Raw genomic sequence first — 20,972 nt, forward strand, 5'->3', positions numbered from 1 at the left:
TGCATAAAAATTAAAATAATTCATAACTTGTTCCTTCTCATTTTCAGTATACTATTGATGCTAATGCTTTCATTCATTCCCAGACTCCTTGAAGCATCTAATTTGATTTGCCAGGTTAGTTCTCTAGTTTCCAAATAGGTTTCCCAGTCACCTCCCCTAGGATCATTGGTGACTCGTTCCAAAACAAAAAATTTTATACACATCTTGTCGCATAATAGAGAGTGTTTATAGAAAGCATTAGTGTTTTTCTTTTTTTCAATTTCATATACGTGTTAGTATATTCGTTTTTTAAGCGTTCTGGTGGTTTTACCCACATAGAAACCATTACAAAAAGTGCATGTACCTAGGTAAACTATACCCATGGTATTACAATTGTAGTGGCCCAATGCTCTTAGAGTACAATTCCTGGCTGGAATAAATATTTTCTCAGCATTTAGCAGGAACTTACATTGTCTGCACGCCCCACATTTAAAAGTCCCATTCTTCCTATGTGGAGACATGGTGTTAAAAGTGTTCCTTGTGCTGGTGTTCTGTTCCAGCATTCCTTTAAGATTTATGTCCCGCTTTCTAATGAAAGTTAATGAGCTTGGTAAATAGTTTTTAATGTCTTCTTGTGATGTGAGCATAGACCAAAAGACTTGTAATGTGTTTTCAATAAAAACTGCATCTTTGGTGTAAGTGTAGCTGAAACTATTTTGTACATCTTTTTTTCTCCTGCTACTGTTGTTAAGAGCCAGAGGACCTTTACTTAAGGGTGGAAACTCAAAGTCTCTTTTTCTTGTTATCTCCTCGGTTATCATGTTGATTAACTGAGACGGATACCCCCTTTCTACCAACATGTTGGTTAGAATTACAGCCTCTTTCAAAAAAGCTTCTGAGGTACTGCAAATTCTCGATGCTCGAATCAACTGACTCCTTATAATTCCTTTTTTGATATGGACTGGCAAGACCAGACAGGAGGAGAAGGCAACTACACACACCACAAAACCAGCCTCACATAATGCTACCACACCACTGAGTCAAACAGATAAACACACAAAGACATACTCGGAGGCTCTGAATAAAAATTTACCTAAACAGCAGAGGCCTCCAAAGCAGACACCCAAACAACTGCTACCTCAAGACACCCCACAAGCAACACATAAACCACAAAATCAGTGTGCAAAGCAGTCACAGCCCTTAAGGCCAAATACAACACCAAACATACTTGTCATAGGTGACTCCATAGTCAGACACACTGACGTCCCACTCACCAGGCTGAACAAGGAGAGAGGGTCACAGTAAGCTGCCTATCTGGCGCTAGAATCCGCCACATAACACAAGCACTCGGGTCACTCCACTGACAGTCATTGTCCATGCTAGTGTGAACGACCTGAGACGTACTTCCCTGGACTACATGAAAAGAGACATAGAGGAGCTCTCTGATTATGTAGCCCAGGCAGGTATGACCCTGAGCAGTATCCTTCCTTCACCAAGAATGATGCCACAATATAGAGACAAGATGATCAGCTTTAACAATTGGCTTAATGTCTGGTGTCATTCAAATGGGGATCCAGTGTCTGTCTGCCTGGGATGACATGCTTGACAAGCCACGCTGCTTCGCAAGGGACAGCTTGCACCTGTCACCCCTGGGATTCCGGATATTGGCTAAGGCTCTTGCCACCCCCATAGTGCCTTTTTTAGGCAAGGCTCAAATTCTAAACCTACCACCCTAGAAAACAAAAACGGGAAGAAACTGAGGGTAATGCTGCTCAATGCCAGAAGTCTAAATCTCAAAATGCATGCACTCGAGGCCCTTCTCAGTATGGAGAACATCGATGTCTGTGCTGTAACTGAAACCTGGTTCAAGGCTCCTGAGAGCACCCCGGCACTATTAGGTTTTACCTCATATCATGCGTTCCGGCCCCAAAACCCGGACCACACCACAAAAGGAGGGGGTGTGTCCATATTCATAAAGGATACCCACACCTCCAGGTTGGTGGCAACGCACAAAGCTTCGGAAGCCATCCAGTTGCAACTAACCATAGGCAAAACTGTTCTACAAATTGTAGCATGCTACAGGCCACCCTCTCAAACTCAGGAACCCCACACAGCCTTCCTGAAGACACTGGAGGGTATAAATGTATCTCTAAACACCATCATATTGGGTGACTTCAACTACCCGAATATAGACTGGGAACATTACTCAAGCCCTAACTTTCTAGCCCAACGGTTCCTGGAGTTCATACATTGAAATGCAGTGGAACAGCTAGTCACTGTTCCCACGAGAGGAGAAAATATACTAGATCTCATTATCACAAACATGGGGACAAAATGCTCCACACCGGAAGTATATCCCTCATTGGTGAGATCTGATCATAAACTAATCTCACTGGAAATCCACATCCCGCCCCCACCCCAAACAAAAAAGACCACAGTGAAGAACTTCTCTAAAGCAAACTTCACACTACTCAAGACTGGTGTGGTATCCTTCAAGGCCCCTGAGCCAGTGGAAACCACAACCTAAGCTGCGCAAGCCCTTACAAATGCCTTCTATGAACACCTCCAGGACTGCATGGATCAGGCAATCCCAAATAAAACCAAGACTCTTTCCGCAAAGGGCAAACGTCCAGTCTGGTGGACCCCAGCCATTAAAAAACTTTACAATAAGAGGAGAAAGCTATTACATGATAGAACAAAATCCATAAAAGGGAAGTCCCCCCTGATCATTATTAGTAAAAAAATACGAGCACTCATAAAATCAACTAAGGCCAATTTTGAGGGAAAAATTGCCATGGATTCAAAGGACAATCATAAGGCCTTTTTCAGCTATGTTAGGAACCTGGGTGGAAACTCCCAGATATGCTCAGAATTAGTCTAAAATGATACAAAAATCACTGAACCCACAGACATTGCCAACATACTGGCAGACAGGTTCAGTGCAAACTTCACCCCCAAAGGAGAGATAACTATCCCAGCAGAGTGTAGCCAGACATCTCAAATGCGCAGGTGAAAGCTGCTCTCTCTAAAGCTAAAAACACAGCATCAATGGGACCGGATGGTGTCCCCGGCTGTGTGCTACACGAGCTAAATGAGGAATTAAACCCACACATAAGGCAGCTGTTTAATCTCAGCTTTACCACAGGATACGTGCCCAAGGAGTGGCTTACGGCAACTGTGGTCCCACTCCACAAAGGCAGTGCGTCTACGGACCCTGGTAATTACCGCCCCATAAGCTTAACAAGTCTAGTCTGCAAAGCTATGGAGAGGATCATAATTGAGCTCATAAACAAAGATATAGGGGACTTGCAGACATTGGACCTGACCCAGTTTGGCTTCGTCAAGGGCAGATCATGCCTTTTGAACTTAGTCGACTTCTTCGAAACAGTCACCAAGGCCATTGATGAGGGAAAGGCAGTCCATACAGCCTACCTTGACCTTGCAAAGGCTTTCGACACAATACCCCACTCGGGTATTGTAGAAAAACTTACCAGCTTAAATGTAAACCCATATGTCACAAGATGGGTTGCAAACTGGCTTAAGGACAGAACCCACAGGGTTAGAGTTGCTGGCGCTATGTCAGACTCCAAGCCAGTCACAAGTGGTGTCCCACAGAGCTCGGTCCTTGGCCCCCTATTGTTCGGCATCTACTTCTCAGAAGTACAGGCCAACATGGGAGGACTTTGGCTGACAAAGTTTGCAGGCGACTGCAAACTGGGCCATAGTGGAAAGTGCATCGGACACAGATATCCTTCAGAAGGGACTCACGGAAACAGATAGCTGGTGCCAGAGCCATGGCCTGAAGTTAAACGCCAAAAAATGTATAGTCATACCCTTCGGGAAAAACAAGGTAACCCCAAGCTACCATATAGGTGGCAATCCACTAAGCACAGAAGAGGTTATCAGGGACCTGGGGACCCAGGTTGACAGTGGCCTTTCTTTTGACACTCACGTTGCTAAAGTTGTTAGAAAGACCTTCTACATTGCCCACCTGATCATGAAGGGATTCACATCCAGATCTAGTGAGGTCATTGTTCCCCTGTACTCTTCACTTATCAGACCAATGATAGAGTACAATGCCCCATTCGGGATGTAGCTCACCCGACATCTGCAGCAATTGGAGAGACCCCAAAAGTTCCTCACCAAAAGGATAAAGGGACTCCAAAATCTGTCATATGCTGCCAGATTGAAGAAACTCCAGCTCTATTCAGTCGCATACCGTCTGCTCAGAGGTGACATGTGCCTGACATACAAGGCCACGTCCAACCCGGAATTAATGGACATGCTCCACCTCAAAAAATCCAAATCCACCAAAACCACTAGAGCAAGCGACTTAAACCTTAGCACGGATATAAATAGGACGTGCTGGAGGGATAGATTTATCACTCAGAGACTCCCTATGCTGTGGAATAAAATCCCGGTCCATGTGAAGCAGAGCACCTCGCTGGCTCTGTTCATGAGAAATCTTGATCTGTGGATGGGAGATCATAGGTTTACCCCGGGAATCATCTCTGTGTCACTGCTGGACAGAGGCACAACAAACTAATGGGCACAGTATTTTTTCATATAAGGGGTGGCGTAAGCCACAAAACTTTGGGCTAGGCTTATAAATGCCTTAGGGCAGATAGCCTAATATAAACCTATGAACCTATGACTGCTGAGTCCTACACTAAGGCACTGTATGAGCACATCCACTCATGCATGAATCGTGCCATCCCAAATAGAACCAAGATGCTCTCCTCCAAAAAAAGGAAGCCAATCTGGTGGTCCTCTGCCATAAACGAACTTTACAACAAAAGGAAGAAACTGTTACAGAAAAGACGAAAATCTCATGATGCAAAAAAATTCCCTTACCAGCCTCAGTAAGAAGCTGAGATCCCTCGTAAAGTCCTCCAAAGCTAGTTACGAAAATAAAATTGCAAAAGATTGCAAAGACAACCACAAGGCATTCTATAACTATGTCAATAATCTAAATGACAATGCTCAGATCTGCTCTGAGCTACAACAGAATGGTATTAAATATACTGATCCCAAGGATATTGCCAGTATCCTGGCAGATTGATTCAGTGCCAACTTCACCCCCCTCTCACCCCCTAAATGGCCCATCTCAATACTAGAAGATTGCCAAATTCCGGTAATAATGGCCACACAGGTAAAAAACGCACTCTCCAAAGCTAAGAATACAGCATCCATGGGACCAGATGACATCCTGGGCTGTGTACTACATGAACTACAAAATGAACTGGCACCTCACCAAGTGTCATGTTTAATCATACCCTCACCTCAGGCTTCATGCCCACTGAGTCTTGCACAGCTACAGTTATCCCACTCCACAAGGGGGGATTCACCTTGGATCCCGGAAACTACCGCCCCATCAGTCTGATGAGCCTGATCTGCAAGGCCATGGAACGTATTATCGTGGAACTTAAAAACAAAGATATTGGCAACCTTCAAACACTGGACTCCACCCAGTTTGGTTTGTGAAGGGCCGATCTTGTCTCTTGAACCTGATTGACTTCTTCGAATCAGTCTCCAGAGCCGTGGGTGAAGGTAAGGCAGTCCACACAGCCTATCTGGACATCACCAAGGCCTTTGACACCACCCCCCAGTCTGGAATCATAGATAAACTTAGTAAGCTGGGCATAAATCCCTACGTCACTCGATGGGTTGCCAATTGGCTTACTGACAGAACCCACACTGTAAAAGTAGCTGACTCCAAATCCAGCTCCAGACAAAGTGACAAGTGGAGTACCTCAGGGTTCAGTCCTGGGACCGCTCTTGTTTGGCATCTACTTCTCTGAAGTAAATGCCAACACTAAGGGACTCTGACTAACAAAGTTCATAGGTGACTGCAAACTGGGAGCCATTATTGAATCCCCAAGTGATGTGGATACTCTACGAAAGGGCCTTACAGAAACAGATGCTTGGTGCCAGAGCCATGGGCTCAAGCTCCCTGCCAAGAAATGTATAGTTATCCCCTTTGGGAAAAAACATGTACCCATGAATTACCACACAGGTGGCAGTACACTAAACACCGAAAGTGTGATAAGAGACTTAGGTAGACAGTGGTCTCACCTTCAATAACTACATCACCACAACAGTCAGGAAATCCTTCTATGTGGCACACCTCATCACTAAGGGCTTTTCATCCAGAAAAAAGGAGGTCATTGTCCCACTGTACTCATCTCTCATTAGACCCATTATAGAATACAGCGGCCCATTTGGTATGTAACTCTCAAGACATCTGCAACAACTGGAAAGGCTGCAGAAATACCTCACTAAAAGAATCACAGGCCTAAAGCAGATGCCTTATGCTGACTACCTTAAAAAAACTCCAGCTATACTCTTGTTGCATATAGTCTACTCAGAGGCGATCTCTGCTTAACATACAAGGCCATGTCAAACCCAGAGCTGCTGGACATGCTACACTTAAAGAAATCGCAATCCCTCAGAGCCACACGCTTCAGGGATCTAAACCTTGTCATCACAATAAACAAAACATGCTGGAGGGATAGGTTCCTAACCCAGAGACTCCCGACTCTGGAATAGACTGCCCATACATGTCAAGCAGAGTGCCTCCTTGCCCCTCTTCAAAAGGAACCTTGACAGTTGGATGGGAGAAAGGAAATTCACCCCAGGGATCATGTCAGTCACCCTGCTAGACAGGGGACCAGGGAAGTAAATAGTGTAGGAAGAAATAGCCAGGGAATTGTTATGGCTAGGCTTGTATAGGCCCTAGGGCCGATAGCCTAGTACCAACCTATGAACTTACTACTATTTGGTAGCACACCCCTGTGACTATATTCCACCTGCCACTGCCTCCAAACCCACCCACCTCCAACTTCCATCTCAAAAAGGCTTTCTTTTTTTTCCCATTCTGGGAAGCAACCTGGGAAAAATGGGTCTTAAAACATCATCAAGGAAAGGTTATGCTATTTCTCTGGAAAGCAGCCCAACTCCTGGAGGAATATCCCCATCTCCACCAACCAGTTCCACCTGTCCATGTCCTTCCTGGCTGCCTCCTGGGAGTCTTGGCTTCCACAATCCCCATGCTTCCCCTCGCCAGACTACATATGAGGAAAATAGAGTGGTATTTGAAGTCAGGGTGGTCCCAGCACACTCACCCTCTCAAGGCCTGCTTCCGTTGTCTTCTTTGCATCAAGAAGGAACTTTTTTGGTGAAGCGACTAGGTTACTCACTTTCCAGGTCTTCCATTCATTCCAACCCACACAAGCAAGTTGTGTTTACAAATACCTTAGACAGAGCGTGGGAGGCTTGGACAGGAGACCACACAGTTCGAAGAGAGTGCCCTGTCCATGTAGTGAAAAAGACATAGACATAAAAGAAATGAGGGCACTCCTACAGTCTCTACAGACCTCCTCACATCTTTGGAAACCAGGCACTCTGCTGGTGTACATGGACAACACCATGGTGATGTGGTATATAAACAAGCAGGGAGGTACAAGATCCTACCCCCCTTTGCAGCTTACACCTAGCCTCTCACCTGAGTCTTACACTTATTGCGACTTACATTCCCTCTGTTGGCAGACTGTATAAGCAGGGACATGGTTGACCCTCACAAAATGGTCTCTGAACACAGAGGGTTTCAAATTCATCGCTCTCAGGTGAGGAGTACTCCAGAAAAACATCTTTGCTCCCCTGGGGCATCATCTGCTCCCACTGTTCTACACAAGGAACCCATCACCTCTAGCATGGAAGACAGATGACTTCTCCTTCCAATGGACAGGAAAGTTCCTTTATGCATAACACTACTGCCTCTGCTCCCAAGGCTTCTACTCAAGGCCCAGAAGGAATCTGTAAAACTCCTGCTTCTAGATCCTTTCTGTCCAGGGCAGTACTGGTTCCTGCTCCTGTTTCACCTGTCAAAGGGAAATTACTGGAGAATCCTTCCAGAATCAGATCTAACCACTCAATAGAAAGGGCAACTCCATCTCCATACCTGACTTCACTTAGTCTAACTCGCTGGATGGTAGTATTTAAATCCCTGCAAGACGCACCTTCTCTGAAGAGGTTGGTCATGTTCTGCAAGAAGCCAGGAAACCCAACAACAGGAAGTCTTATGCAGCCAAATGGAAGAGACTCTTAGTCTGGTGCCTTAAGCACAAACTCCAACCACTTCTGTCAGACAATCCCCACTGTGCTCAAATACTTGTGTGACTTACTACATTTGGGGTTGGCCTACTCTTCCATTCAGGCTGTATCATTAATGCTTGTCTACCTTTGGAACCCCTGTTCATGTCTAGGACAGGGGTTAAGCTTTTTGTGATAGGGGTTTTGCATCTTAAACCCCCAAAGAAGCCTGTCACCCCTCCATGGGACCTTACTTTTGTTGTGGAAAAACTCACTTTACCCCCATTTGAACCAGCTGTTTCCACTATTCTCAAATTCTGCACCTGGACAACAGTGCTCCTCCTGGCCCTGATTTCACCCAGGAGTCTTTTGTGAATGCCATACTCTCATGGCTCCCCCCCACAAAGCCTTAGAGTCAGTCCTTCTTTCATGTCAAAGGTGGTTAGTGAGGCAGGCAAATCAACCTCCCTACCTTCTTCCACAGTCCTCAAAATAAGGCGGAAAGAATCTTACACTCTTTAGATATTAACAGACAATTGAGGTTTTACCTGGACGAAGAATATAAAAAAAAAAAAATCCGCTGTCTGTCACCATCGTGGATTCCAGGTTAGGATAACTAGTTTCTAAAATTACTGCATCCTGGATTTCAAAGGCTTTTTCTTTCTGATATTCTCATCATGGAAAGACTTCATCCCCATGGCCAAAAGCACATTCCACTGGAGTAGAAGCTTCATCTGGTGCCTTCTACAAGGATGTGAATAACAGGTCCAATGTCCTTCAAGGATGCATCTGCAGTCATCACATATGGGTTGTTCTGCCTCAGGCAGCCCTTCGGTCGGCCGGATTCCAAAGTCTGGGTCCGGCGTCGGCTGATGTCGCCCTTTCCCCGACCTCAAAGCGTCTGGGGTATAAAAGCATCAGCCGACGCCATCTTCCTCAGTCTTTCTTGCCGCGTGGTGCCGGAAGCAGAAGCAGTTCGCAAGTGCCGGTCGGCCAGCTCTTGTAATTCAGCTAACCGAAGACTTCAAAAGCTAAGTACCCCGTTGGGGACTCTTTCTTGCCTCAGCCGATGTCAGATAAAGTTAATAATTGTTTAACTTGTGGGAAACAAATACCTCATAAGGATTTCCACTCTTACTGCCTCCCCTGCTTAGGCCCAGACCACGACGTCTTGGCCTGTTCAGCCTATGCTTCCTTCAACCGACGCACTCTTAGACGTCGGTCGGAGTTCGCAGAGGAGTTTTTTGGGGCTAGATTTTCTTATAAAATGCCATCGGAGACCCCGACTTCACATTTAACTAAGAAATGGAAAGACAAGGACCAACACACGCGGCCCGCGGTTTCGGCTGAAACCCCGGCTAGGCCTACCGCGAGTGTCTCGGTCTCGGCTGATACCGAGTACTTGGAACTTCCGAACCCTGAAACAGTACAACCGACAGCCTCGGCCCCAGAGGCTCCCGCCAAGTCGTTGTTTGCTAGATCTGTCTGGCCTCCTGGACTCTTCATCTTCTCTTTCACTTCAAGCCTGCCACCCTTTTCTCTCTCTAACTCTGAGAATCACACATCTGTTATGAATACTGCAACAGTGATCTCAGCATATAGTACAGTAGTGTATAAACCTACCATAACAGTCAATGTCGTACTGATCAGTGTTGCAGTATTCCTTCCCTGCCACCTTATCCTCCTCCTTTTCTTTTGTCTCACTGGTAGCACAAATACTATGCCTTAAACTCACAGTTATATTACATGTCTTGGGGGGGGGGGCTTACTTAACTATGTAAACTAAACCGCTCCTAGCTGAAAGGTTTCCTTCCTCAGTTTCTTCAAGCCGCTGCTGGCTTGAAGATCATCTGAGGATCTCGCACTTATGTCCAGTTTTATATCCCTGTGTTTACAGACTGTAGTCACCATCCAGACGCATGGCCTCAGAAGGTAAAGCTTTGGTACCCTACCCCATCTAGACATCAACAAGCTACAACCCATCTTCTAGCAATGCTGCAACAATGATCAGTGTGACATCTACTGTTGTATAAGTTTTTACACAGCTGTTTTTTTTCTTTGTTTCCCAACACATGTATTCAGGACTCTTGCCTTCTTCCTGGGTGAAAAAAATGCTCTGACGGTTTTTGATCTACTACTGCCTTCTATAGGAGCAACTCCGTGTGCTCCTGATAGGAAGAACATCTAGAAGGTGCTCAGAGCTTTTAGAAGTGGACTGGTGCAGGTGAGGATAAACCCATTAGGCTTAGGCTACTGTAGTGGTGATCCATTAGAACATCTATTGTTTTGGTAAGTTTACTTGCACAGCTGTACACTCCAAGGGGAATCCTCCTTGGTTTGTCCCTGATACTCTTCTGTTATCCCCCTGTGCTTGTATATGCTCTACCCAGCCTCAGCTCTTAAGAGTTCCCTGTAAGTCAAACAAAGATGTACATGCATCTTACTTGCAAAGACTGCATGTGTCAAATCTTCACTATGTTATTGATTTATAAGGGAGTGCATTTGCTCAGTGGATGGGGTAATCTACTAATCCTGGGGATTAAGTTTGCTGTTTTAGTGCAGTTTGTATGTTCTCAGCTATGATCCCTGAGCATGAGAACTTCAGAGAAAGAAATGCCGAACTGCAGCAGAAGAGAGACGGAATTTAGTCATATATCCACCACAAAAGATTATCTGATCAGCTGATACAGCAAAAAAAAAAATAGTTTATATATATATATATATATATATATATATATATATACACACACACGCACACACACACACACACACAGTGGATATAAAAAGTGGACACACCCCTGTTAAAATGCCAGGTTTTTGTGATATAAAAAAAATGAAACCATAGTAAATAATTGCAAAACTTTTCCCACCTTTAATGTGACCTATAACCTGTGCAATTCAGTTGAAAAACAAACAAATCTGTTAGGGGAAAAAACATAAAAAACATACAATAAGCTGGTTGCATAAGTGTGCACACCCTTAAACTAATACTTTTTTGAAGCACCTTTTGATTTTATTACAGCATTCAACCTTCTTGGGTAGGAGTCTGTCAGCATGGTACATCTTGACTTGGCAGTATTTGCCCACTCTTCCTTGCAAAAGCACTCCAAATCTGTCAGATTGCGAGAGCATCTCTTGTGCACGGCCGTCTTCAGGTCACCCCACAGATTTTCTATTGGATTTAGGTCTGGGCTCTGCCTGGGTCATTCCAAAACTTTAATTTTCTTCTGGTGAAGCTATTCTTTTGTTGATTTGGATATATGCTTGACATCATTGTCATGTTGAAAGGTGAAATTCCTCTTCATCTTTCTAGCAGACGCCCAAAGGTTTTGAGCCAAAAGTGACTGGTATTTGAAACTGTTCATAATTCCCTCCACCTTGACTAAAGCCCCAGTTCCAGCTGAAGAAAAGCAAACCCAAAGCATGATACTGCCACCATCATACTTCACTGTGGGGATGATGTTCTTTTGGTAAGGCAAAGTGTTGTTTTTGAGCCAAACTTACCTTTTGGAATTGTGGCCAAAAAGTTCAACCTTGGTCTCATCAGACCATAACATATTTTCCCACATGCTTTTGGGAGACTTGATCTATTGTTTCGCAAATTTTAACTTATTTATTTCTTTATTTTATTTTACATTTGTTAACTGGGAAATTCCGACTGGACCAGGTGCATTTTCAGCAGAGGCCCGGGGAGAAAAGCTCCAACATCAAGTTATACAAATACAGTACATCCAGCATAATACACAAAACAGGTTACATCATGTATGCTGAGCATAGTAATATAACAAGAAATTAATAAAAACACTCCAGGTAAAAGAAGAAATAGAACATGGGTAAAAAGACAATGTCAGTTGTACATTGGTAAGAAAAGAAAATATATCAGGTAAGATTCTACAGTTAAAAGTACCCTTTCAGATGACCAAGCCTACAGGGGATCAGAGCTCCAGCATATGATCAGAGAGGAGTTTGGGGAGTTAATAGTAGTATGGGTAGGGTTATGTGATACAAGGGCATAACCAGGTACTAAGAAGGTGTGATTTGAGAGAGTTTTTGAATATGGATGTGGATGTGGAGGGGGCAGTAGACACGGATAGGGGAAGAGAGTTCCAATTTCTGGCAATGGTGTGGGAGTAGAGCGCTTTCCCTGCATTATTGTTAGCCTTGGTGATGGAGAGGAAAGTTTTTCACTGGATCCTAGGTACCGGTTTGCAGTATAGATAGTAAGTAGGTTGGATAATGGGTTTTTCATTTTTTTCAGGATATTTGAGAGTATTGTAGGCTGTGCCCAGCTGGTGATAGTTAAGTAGCTGTGGTAGCTCAAGCCATTTTAGTGCAGCACAGTGATGGGTTCTATAGGTTGAGTTAGTAGTAAACTTGGCTAGTTTATTGTAGCATGATTCTAGTTTGTCTAGGTCACATTGTCTGATTTGTGTAAAGACTGGTGCTGCTTATAATAGAGTTGAGAGGAGGTGGCCCTGTGCAAGAGTGACTCTTGTTTTTGGAGAGAAAGGACTTATGCCTGTATAGGGAGCCTAGTTTTTTGTGTACTAGTGTTATGGTATGTGAGATGTGAACATCAAAGTGGAGATTATTGTCTGTTTCAATGCCCAGAAGTTTGGTGTGGTTAGAAGGGGAGATGGTGGTGCCGTCCTTAAATGTTATGGTAAATGTGAGGGTTTTTTTGCTCTGTTAGGGGTAAATAGTAGGAGTTTTGTCTTTTTGGGATTTAGAATTAGTTGAATACCCGATATCCATCTTTCTGCTGACATAAGTGAGTGAGTGTATGTAGGGTGGTGGGAAATGAGGTGGAGCAGGTCAGGGTTGAATTATCCGCATATTGTATGAGTGTGGCATGTTGTGTAGAACATTTGAGGTTATTTGTGAAAATAGAGAACAGTATAAAATCCTACTAGGACAGCTGAACTTTTTTGGGGATTAATCAGAGCCTCTTTAATTGGTGGCAGGTGTGTACCCAAGAAGACTGAATGCTGTAATTAAATCAAAAGGTGCTTCAACAAAGTATTAGTTTAAGGGGGTGTACGCTTATGTAACCAGCTTATTGTAAGTTTATTATTTTTTTATATTTTTCCCCTAAAAGATTTGTTTTTCAAATGAATTGTACAGGTTATAGGTCATATGAAAGGTGGGAAAAGTTTTGAAATGATTTATTGTGGTCTCATTTTTTTATATCACAAAAACCTAGCATTTTAACAGGGGTGTGTACACTTTTTATATCCACTGTATATGTGTGTGTGTGTTTATGTACATCTTATGTGTATCTAGATATATGTGTATGCATATATATATATCTATATGTGTATATATATTTGTGTGTAAATGTATAATAAAAAAATATACACACACACACATATATATATATATATATATATATATATGTGTGTGTGTGATATATATGTAAATATATATATATAATATATATATATGTATGTATGAAACATCTAAAACCCATAACATCTAATTTCATAACATTGAGACCAGAACATCTTAAACCCATAACATCTAACACTACAAATCACAAGAAAATAACATCCCCTCCACATATAATTACACCAAACTACCAAACACACTTTTTACTACGTTTCTGCAGGGGGGCAAGCCCCTCTGCGCAACCCCCCGTAAATTAAATATACCAACTCCGAGAGTGCACTACAGTGGGAAAAAGTTAATTCCCTAACCCTACTGTATCAAGCCCCCCTGCAGGAATGTTGTAAAAAGTGTGTTTGGTAGTTTGGTGTCATATTTCGTTTTATGTGGAGGGTATGTTATTTTCATGAGATTTGTACTGTTAGATGTTATGAAATTCAGTGTTATGGGTTTTAGATGTTTTGCTCTCACTGTATTGAAATTAGATGTTATGGGTTTTAGATGTTTTGAAGGGGACCTATACATATATATATATATATATATATATATATATATATACATATATAGATAAATACGCAGAAATATATGTATTTTTATATAATATATAATTTTCACTTATTGCTGAGGGCTGGTTTAGGAATAGTTTGGTACTTTTGTAAGTACTTGTGTAGGTATTTTTAAGTGAACAGTATACATTGTTGACCAGGTCACTGACGGGACAGTCTGGCTGCAATTTAGACCTATTGGAGAAGGAGCAGACATCAAACCGTGACTTATTACTAAGAGAAGAATTTCACCTTACCACTTTTTTGTTGCTTTTAAAAAATGTTATAATTCATCTGCAGCAGAATAGGACAGAGAAATTTAGTTCCAAGTACTAGGCTTTTCATTCACATTCTGAGATCCATTTCTGGCATATCATGAAGGTTGTAGTTACTTTCAAGGAACTTGATGAAATATAGAATTTTGGTTGTCCCTTAATGCAACATAGAATTTTGGTTGTATAATTGATTAGTTAAATGAATATTCATGACTGAAAGCAAGGTGACCCTTCTTTTTGCTAAAAATGAATAGCATTCTTCAGTAATGTTTCTTGTAATATCCAGGAGTATTGTGTCCACTTCAAGAATAACACTTTTTCTTCACTGACTTTCAGAAAGCCAGTTGGATCCAGTTGTGGTGTTTATGAAGTGAAGAAAGAAAGCCTGAAAGAATTCAACCCTTTCTTTTACCACTACTCTAAGTCACAGCAGACAAAGGTATGGAGATATTAAATCCTACTGAGCATCTTCCATTTAACCAGTTGATTTAATATACGAATACGGAAGGTTTCATCATTGTTTGGTCATGGTTGTGACATTGAAACAATTTTCATGCCTTCTTTAAGGTTGTCACTTAGAAGAGTGCTTCCCTGAGAAAGTGCAATAAGTCAGACCTCCTCATTATTGCTCCATGAATTTGCCCTATTCTTGTCAGCGCTAATATGAAAACGCCTATAATGGGCAGGTTAGAAACTGCCATGCCTGTTTAGTCATGACACTACATGAAAGCTGTATACTGTTAGAATGATGTCTTTTGCAGAGATGTACTTTTTCATTTTTGTATTTGTAACTTTTTGCTTCAAGTTCCACAGCTAAAATGTTTTTGACCTTTATTTTGTCATCAGTGTGGCAGAGTTATTTTTCTTGCCTTTGTAATTAAACTTCATTCACCCTCTCCTCCTTACCTTTTGTCCCACAATTGCACACAGCTGTATCCACAGGACTAATCCCATTTTTATTTATTTTTTTCATTCTGTTAATACTAGTACCTAGTATTGTCCTGCAGGCTAGTGGTAAAGAGATAAAACCTAATAGTACATCACTGTGGATTATGGAGAAATGCAAACTGCCAATAAGATTGTGCTGGGAGTTTAGCTGAAATGATAATGAAACATTACTTTTCAGTTCTTCCTAATAGCATGTGTAACAGTGGGTTCCCCACTTGGAGCAGTACAAGGTGTTAGGCAGAAAATATAGTACGGAGTAGTTCCATTGAAAAAAGCAAAATAGAGTAAGGGGCATATGACATATAGGAAAATACCGCAAGGATATGTAAGAAAATAGAAGAAGAATTTCGTAAGGGAGCTAGATAAAGGACATAACATGAACTCTGCAGATTTAGGAGGGTAAACAAAACTGTAACTCAGGAAGGTAGATTGACTGTTACAAGTTAGGTTAGTGAAAATATCTGCAGAGCTAGGTTATAATTAAGGAACAATTGAATGGGAGAATGCAGGTAATGTACACTGGGGTGGGGGGAAGTGTGTGAGTGAGTGAAATGTTGGTGGTTTGGGGCAGGGGGTTGGCTTTTTGAGATTTGGTGTGGCAGAGGATGATTGGGTCTGCACGAGAATGGAGGAACTTCATGGTAGAGACCATTAGTAGGTTGTCTAGTTGGTTGAGAAAGGGCAGAGAATGATTAGCTAGGAGGGGAAAAACAGGAGATCAAGAGACATAAGAGATGTGATGAGAATGGAGAAGATAAGGAGGAGGGACATGAGCAAAAGTAATTAATCAGTGGAGTGCAAACACAAACAGAGCATCAGGCAGAAGTATAGTGAGGGAAGCATGGGGACTCAGAATCAGCAAGAAGTAGAGATGGGAAGAAAAAAGGGAGCAGGCAATAAATAAAACTATGACAAGGATAAGGAAGCCAAGCTAGAGAATAATCAGTGTTGATGAGTGATCATGTCTAGGCATAGGGAGCCTAAATATGATCATATAGGAGGTGGTAGAGCATGAGGAAAGCGGGCATGGAGGGGCATTCACTTACAGGAGAAGGGATGAGAAGCTGTGCTTTTAACTGGTGAGAATTCAGACTTTTGTTTAATAGGGAGTGCAGCACAAGAAGGAGGCAACTGGCATGGTCATTAATGAAGGCTGAAGTGGGGGAAAAAATTGCTGAATGGAATTTTAGTTGCATGAGACAGGATGTGAAGCAAGATGGGGCAGCTGATGTGTGTGTCCAGCGAAATCTGTTTGTGACTCAGGACTTAGCCACAAGTAGAATTAAGAATGCTGTGAACAGAGATTTCTAGATTAGTTTAGTGAATGTCATCTTGAGGCTTAGATTTGTTAAGATACGGGCAAAGGTAACCAAGATTCATAGGTTGGTACTAGGCTATCGGCCCTAGGGCCTGTACAAGCCTAGCCATAACAATTCCCTGGGTATTTCTTCCCACAGTATTTACTTCCCTGGACCCCTGTCTAGCAGAGCGACTGATGTGATCCCCGGGGTAAATTTCCTATCTCCCATCCAGTCGTCGGGGTCCTTTTGAAGGAGGGCCAAGGAGTTGCTCTGCTTGACACGTATGGGCAGTCTATCCCAGAGTATGGGGAGTCTCTGGGTCAGGGACCTATCCCTCCAGCATGTTTTGTTCATTGTAATGACAAGGTTTAGGTCCCTGGAGCGTGTGGCTCTGATGGATTGGGATTTCTTTAAATGTAACATGTCCAACAGCTCTGGGTTTGACATGGCCTAATGTGTTAAGCAGAGATTGCCTCTGAGTAGACGATATGCGACAGAGTATAGCTGGAGTTTTTTTAGTTGGTCAGCATAGGACATCTGCTTTAAGCCTGTGATTCTTTTAGTGAGGTGTTACTGAGGCCTTTCCAGTTGTTGCACATGTCTTGTGAGGTGCATATCAAATGGGGCATTGTACTCTATGATGGGTGTAATGAGGGATGAGTACAGTGGGACAATGACCTCCTTTTTTCTGGATGAAAAGCCCTTAGTAATGAGATGTGCCACATAGAAGGATTTCCTGACTGTTGTGGCGATGTGGTTATCGAAGGTGAGACCACTGTCCACCTGTGTTCCTAAGTCTCTTATCACACTTTCAGTGTTTAGTGCACTGCCACCTATGTGATAATTCATGGGTACATGTTTTTTCCCAAAGGGGATAACTATACACTTCATGGCATTGAGCTTGAACCCATGGCTCTGGCACCAAGCATCTGTTCTGTAAGGCTTTTTGTAGAATATCCACATAATTTAGGGATTCACTAATGGCTCCCAGTTTGCAGCTGTCTGCGAACTTTGTTAGCCAGAGTCTTTTAATGTTGGCCTGTACTTCAGAAAAGTAGATGCCAAACAAGAGCGGTCCTAGGACTGAACCCTGAGGTACTCCACTGGTCTGGAGCTGTATTTGGAGTCAGCTACTTTTACAGTGTGGGTTCTGTCAGTAAGCCAGTTGTCAACCCATCGAGAGACATAGGGATTTATGCCCAGCTTAGTAAGTTTATCTATGATTCCAGAGTGGGGGATGGTGTCTAAGGCTGTGGTGAGGTCCAGATAGGCTGTTTGGACCACCTTACCTTCGTCCACGGCTCTGGGGACTGATTCAAAGAAGTCAGTCAGATTCAGGAGACACGATCGTCCCTTCATGAACCCAAAATGGGTGGGGTCCAGTGTTTGAAGGTTGCCAATGTCTTTGTTTATAAGTTCCATGATAATACGTTCCATAGCCATGCAGATCAACCTTGTCAGACTGATGGGATGGTAGTTCTCATGATCCAAGGTGGATCCCCCCTTGTAGAGTGGGATAATTGTAGCTGTGTTCCACTCAGTGGGCACAAAGCCTGAGGTGAGACTGTGATTAAATATGACACTCGGGTGAGGTGCCAGTTCAGTTTGTAGTTCATGTAGTACACAGCCAGGGATGTTATCTGGTCCCATGGATGCTGCATTCTTAGCTTTGGAGAGTGTTTTTTTTTTTTTTACCTGTGTGGCCACGATTACCAGAATTTGGCAATCTTTCGGTATTGAGATGGGCGGATTAGGGGGTTGGGAGGGGGGTGAAGTTGGCACTGAATCGATCTGCCAGGATATTGGCAATGTCCTTGGGATCAGTATATCTAATGCCATTCTGTTGTACCTCAGAGCAGATCTGAGCATTGCCATTTAGATTCCTGACATAGCTATAGAATGCCTTGTGGTTGTCTTTGGAATCTTTGGCAATTTTTTTTTTCGTAACTAGCTTTGGAGGACTTTATGAGGGATCTCATCTTCTTACTGAGGCTGGTAAGGGAGTTTTCTGCATCCTGGGATTTTTCTCTTTTCTGCAACAGTTTCTTCCTTCTGTTGTATAGGTTTATGACAGTGGACCACCAGATTGGCTTCCTTTTTTTGGAGGAGAGCGTCTTGGTTCTGTTTAGGATGGCGCACTTCATGCAGGAGTGGATGTGCTCGTGCAGTGCTTTAGTGTAGGATTTGGCAGTCAAACTTAAAGTTCCCATCAGCATTGGTGTCATGAAGTTTGTCACGTCTGACTTGAGTAGCATGAAGTTGGCCTTGGAGAAGTTTTTTACGGATGTTTCCTTATTGGGGGGTGGGGGTGGGATATGGATGTCAAAGGTGACATGGTCAGACCTAACCAACAATAGGGTGACCAATGGTGTGGAGCATCGATTTCCCATGTTGGTAATGACCAGGTCCAGGATATTGGAGCCCCTGGTGGGACTATGGATTAGTTGATCCAGGGCATTGGAATTTATGAATTCCAAGAACCATTGGGCAAAGGTGTTTGTACACGAGTATTTTTTCCCAGTTAATGGCAGGGTAGTTGAAATCACCCAGTATTGGGGTGTTTGGTTGTATCTTAATATTTTCCAGTATATTTCAAAAAGTTTAGTGAGATTCTTGGGGCATGGTGGGGGATCTGTAGCAAGCTACAGTTTGGATTGCAGTCTTACTTAATGTTAGTTGCACCTGGATAATTTCTGATGCATTTTGTTGGGCAACAAACCTGGAGGTGTGAATATACTTGGTGAATATGGACATTCCTCCACCTTTAGTATTTTCGGTCCTGGTTTGGTGGCCGAAATGTGTGGTAAGAGTTGTAGCCTGGTATTGCAGAGGTGCCCTCTGGAGCCTTGAACTAGGTCTCAGTTACTGCACAGATATTGATGTTCTCCATTTTTAGGAGTGCCTCGAGAGTGTGCATTTTGAGGTTTAGACTTCTAGCATTGAGTAGCATTACCTTCAGATTTTCCATACTTGTACCAGTTACGGTGGTGGTTTTGTCCTTTGAGCCTTGCCTAAAAAAGGCACTATAGGGGTATCAAGAGCCTTGTCCAGTAACCTAAATCCCAGGAGCGATAGGTGCAGACCATCTCTGGGAAATCATAGTGGTTTGTTGATCATGTTGTCTCAGGTAGACAGATACTGGATGCCCTTTGAATGACACCAGAAGCTTTGCCAATTGTTGAAGTCAGTCACTTTGTCCTTATGCTCTGGTATCATTCTGAGCGAAGGCAGGATGCTACTACTCTGGGCTAGGGTCATACCTGCCTGGGTCACATGATCAAAGAGCTTTTCCATGTCTCTCTTCATGTAGTCCAGGGAGGTACATCTCAAGTCATTCACTCCAACACGGACAATGACAGAGTTGTATTTGTACTTGTGGAGTGACTTGAGTGCATGCTTTATGTAGCGGATTCTGGCACCTGACTGTAATTTTCTCCTTGTTCAGCCTGGTGAGTGGGACATCAGTGTGCCTGACTATAGAGTCACCTATGACTAAAGTGTTGGGTACGTTGTCTTGCATTAGGGGCTGTTGTTGGGTGGCACACTGGTGGTGTGAGCCGTGTGATACTTTGGTTGTGATTGGTGTTTGTTTGCGTTTCAGCTTCGGAGATGTTTGTTGCTTGAGCAGGTTAATGTTAAGGGCCTTTGCATGTGTGTGTGTAGTGTTGCTATGTGTGGGTATTAGTGGTGAGGGTTTTGAAGGGCTGTGTGTTGCTTGGTGTAGTGCAGATGTTAACCTTTTCTTGATTGTCTAGCACAATCTTGGCAGGAGAGAGCTTTCCTTCCAGTTTGGTTATGTAAGTGCACATCTCGCAGATTGTAGTATTGGGTGGTAGGAGGAGAGGGTTGTCTGTGCACGAGGCAATTTCTGCATTGCCCCAGTATGCCCAGATTCACCAGGTAGACAGGAGAAATCACTGGAAGCTGACCCTTGGACATGCCTGATTGTGTTACCTTGGCAAGGTACTTTGCAATTATAGGCTGTTTAGTGCCTATGATTAATTTCTCCTTATTAACAAGGAGAATTGCATGCTTTTATTAGTTTAAGGCTTCCTAGTGCTTTCCATCAGGTTTTAGAGCAAGTGCTAGTCACAGGGACTCCAACCAGAAAGAGTCAGGAATCCGTGCACTCTGCTCCAACTCTCACCAGGATCAGAATATAAGCACAGATTCCAAGCTGTCAACTATAAAGCAATTATTAAGCTTTCTGGTGTTCAGCAGTCTCCAGGAAAGAAAACTGCACTCCGTCTCTCACCAAGAGAAAACAGAATCACTAATCCCAAGATGACTACTGAGAGGCAGAATGTGGGCTCTCCAATAACTGGCGATCTTGCAATAGATGCTTAAAGGTAAGATGAAAAAAACGGTTTATCCTAAACACTGCAGTGTGCACTAGAGGAATTAGATGTGAAAGTAGGTAACTTAAGTTTTACCTCTCTAAAAAGTTA

General features: G+C 43.1%; 1 protein-coding gene across 1 annotated transcript in view; it reads left to right on the forward strand.

Annotated features, from left to right (window-relative positions):
- The window catches only part of UBR1 (ubiquitin protein ligase E3 component n-recognin 1), a gene marked incomplete in the record, with an annotated part of 4,571,807 nt that overhangs the window by 2,370,601 nt on the left and 2,180,234 nt on the right, over positions 1–20,972 (forward strand). The window contains 1 exon segment of the mRNA XM_044074213.1: positions 14,612–14,714. Within this exon segment, the coding sequence (XP_043930148.1) occupies positions 14,612–14,714 (103 nt within the window).

Source organism: Protopterus annectens, chromosome 6.part0 (assembly GCF_019279795.1).
Source record: "Protopterus annectens isolate FY-2018-M chromosome 6.part0, PAN1.0, whole genome shotgun sequence".
NCBI lineage: Eukaryota > Metazoa > Chordata > Ceratodontiformes > Protopteridae > Protopterus > Protopterus annectens.